The 2712-nt window shown below is 38.9% G+C and overlaps 1 protein-coding gene across 1 annotated transcript in view; it reads left to right on the top strand.

Annotated features, from left to right (window-relative positions):
* The first annotated feature begins 502 nt into the window (after positions 1 to 502).
* LOC121313293 (beta-1-syntrophin-like) overlaps positions 503 to 2712 on the top strand; it is a 78527-nt gene continuing 76317 nt past the window's right edge. Inside the window, exon 1 of the mRNA XM_041245676.1 lies at positions 503 to 1194. Within this exon, the coding sequence (XP_041101610.1) occupies positions 666 to 1194 (529 nt within the window). The 5' untranslated portion in view covers positions 503 to 665. The remainder of the gene's footprint in view (positions 1195 to 2712) is intronic.

The raw sequence follows: 2712 nt of genomic DNA, 5'->3' as shown, positions 1-2712 counted from the left end.
ATTTGTTCAAAATGTTGCCTGCGCTTATTAGCACAGTAATTGTCCAGGTCTATGTGTTCGTATTAAGAAAGTTTTAGTTAAATAAATAAAATAAAAAAAAAAAAAAAAAAAACGACACCTGACTGTTGACTTGTGTTTCAAAATAGTTCGTTATCTAGCAAGTTGTTATTCAAACAAAAAAAGTCAGATGTACACTTGTGAGTACAACATGTGGTGCCAGTCAGTATAGTAGCATCGCAAAAAGGAACAAAAAAAAAAAAAACAAACAAAAAAAAAAACAGTTTAACCCTAGTGTCAAGTACACACCGTCAAAGTCATAGTTTATCAGGGGATACACAATGCAGCACAAAAAACTAAATCATACGTAATGCCAACCTACGTATAACAGCGAGGCAATACAAAACTTAGTAATTTCCACTAAAACAGCCGGTGAGTTTTTTTTCTCAGTACCCGGACATTGCCATGTGATAGTTTTACTGCAGGTCGTTTGTGACAAACTTGTGCTTAGCTCAGTATATGATTTCCTATGTTGGTTCCAGTCCACCAGTATAGGGAAGCGAGTGAGATTAACTAGCAAAAAGAGAGAAACTACCTCGCCAAGTCTGAGACTCGGAGCAAAGTCCTGTGTGTGTTCAATCACATGGTATTTTAAGAATGCTCCAAAGATGGCGGTAGCAACAGCAGTATCAACAAGCATAGTGCAAAAAAGTGGGTTTCTGGAAGTTTTAGTCCGCGATCGGTGGCACAAAGTGTTGGCAAACTTAAGGGAAGAAACGCTAACGTTGAGCTGCGAGGATTTTGGGGAGAATGTCAACTTTAACGGCATCACCAATGGATCTCACGGGAGCAACTCCTCTGGTCACCCTCATCCCACAAATAGTCCCAAAACTACAGTGCGGACCGCTTTCACTGATTTGCCGGAGCAAGTGCCAGAAGCGATCGCTAACCAGAAAAGGTGCGTGAAGGTCGTGAAGCAAGAGATCGGAGGGCTAGGGATCAGCATCAAAGGGGGGAAGGAGAACAAGATGCCGATTCTGATCAGCAAGATTTTCAAAAGTCTAGCTGCAGACCAGACCCAGGTTCTGTTTGTAGGGGATGCGATCCTGTCTGTGAACGGAGTGAACCTGAGGGACGCCACTCACGATGAAGCAGTTCAAGCATTGAAAAGAGCTGGGAAAGAGGTGACACTGGAAGGTAAATTAAATTAAGACATTTTAAATACATTGTTTTATGATATTTAAACATGAAAAAAACAAACAAACAAACAAACAAAAAAAAATCACACACACACACACACAAGGTTGATGTGAATAGAAGTAATGAGTGAAGCCTATGCAAATGTTTAGTTAAAATGCAATATAGGATAAGAAAAAAGCCGAGTACGGCATGCATAAGCTAAATTGTTTGAGTTAAAAAAAAAAAAAAAAAAAAAAAATGCCAACATAATAAACGTAGGCTATCCAAAGCTGCAATTCAAATCTTAGCAACAGCACCAACATTTAGGAAACTAATCAGATAATAGTTAAGTTACTGTAGCACGTTTGTAACCCATAAATACGCACTTGCATATTTTTAACGTTAAGGTATTGGTAGAGAATACTGGGGATTTATCATTTATGTCTATTCTACCTGTTTCTAAGTTTGTAATAAAATAATAATAATAAAAAAAAAAAAAACTTAAAAAAAAAACCTAAATTCTGTGACAGGTGGTGTTACTTTGAATTGACAGTTCTATTACCAGCAATATAACCAGTAAGGTAAGACAGGCTAGTAATACAGCACGCAGGTATTTGAAAAATGCAGTGTCACATTTGTGTTTCTGCTAAACACCTTCATATGGTTTACATATTTTGCATATTTTGATTGATCAGCAGGCACAGTATCCGTAGCTAACAGTATACAGAAGTGCATGCTGAAATTCTTTCAGTGCAGGATGTTTCTCAAACTTCTGTTTCTTGTAAACTACAGTGTGTGTTTGTTAATTTGGAACTCCAGGGGTAGAGCTAGTGAATGGGAACTTCCCCCTTCAAACCTGCAGTTCATATAAACACTAGCGGGCTTCTTCACACACAGCAACCCAGAACAGACTGGCTGCACGCATTTTAAACCTGGGACTAATTTACAATCATTACCAGGTGTGGGGGATATTTAAGCAATTACACAATAATGAAAACAAATTAGGGCTTTTCAGCCCGTGTCCGTGTGGGAGTTGTAATACATACCGTATTACTCGTATTAAAGACGCCCTCGTATTGACCCCGCAGTCATATATCAGCTTTATAATAGAGGCCACCCTCGAATAAACACCGCTATCAATAAAGAAACATTAAGGTATTTTTTTCTCCCCCTGCTAAAAAAAAAACACAGAGTAAACAAATAAATGCGCAACACTGACTATGTACATGTAACACCCCGAAGAGACGGGAGCCTCAATCTAGCACAGGGGTGGCCAATCCTGGTCCTGGAGAGTCGTAGGGTCTTCTGGTTTTCCTTCCACCTCAGTTCTCAATTACGTAACTGATCCAATTATTTTTTAATTAAACCAATTGTTTTCTTAATTGGTGAACACTAACATGTTTCCTAGGTCTTTAGCCATTGAGGATTTAAAGAGACCCAGAAAACCTGCAGGATTGTGGCTCTCCAGGACCAGGATTGGCCACCCCTTATCTAGCACGTAAATTACAATGTACACACACACAGTAAGCACATTTT

This window comes from Polyodon spathula, chromosome 3, assembly GCF_017654505.1.
Source record: "Polyodon spathula isolate WHYD16114869_AA chromosome 3, ASM1765450v1, whole genome shotgun sequence".
NCBI classification, from domain to species: domain Eukaryota; kingdom Metazoa; phylum Chordata; class Actinopteri; order Acipenseriformes; family Polyodontidae; genus Polyodon; species Polyodon spathula.
Note: the sequence above shows the minus strand (reverse complement) of the source record. Positions and strands in the feature narration are given on the sequence as shown.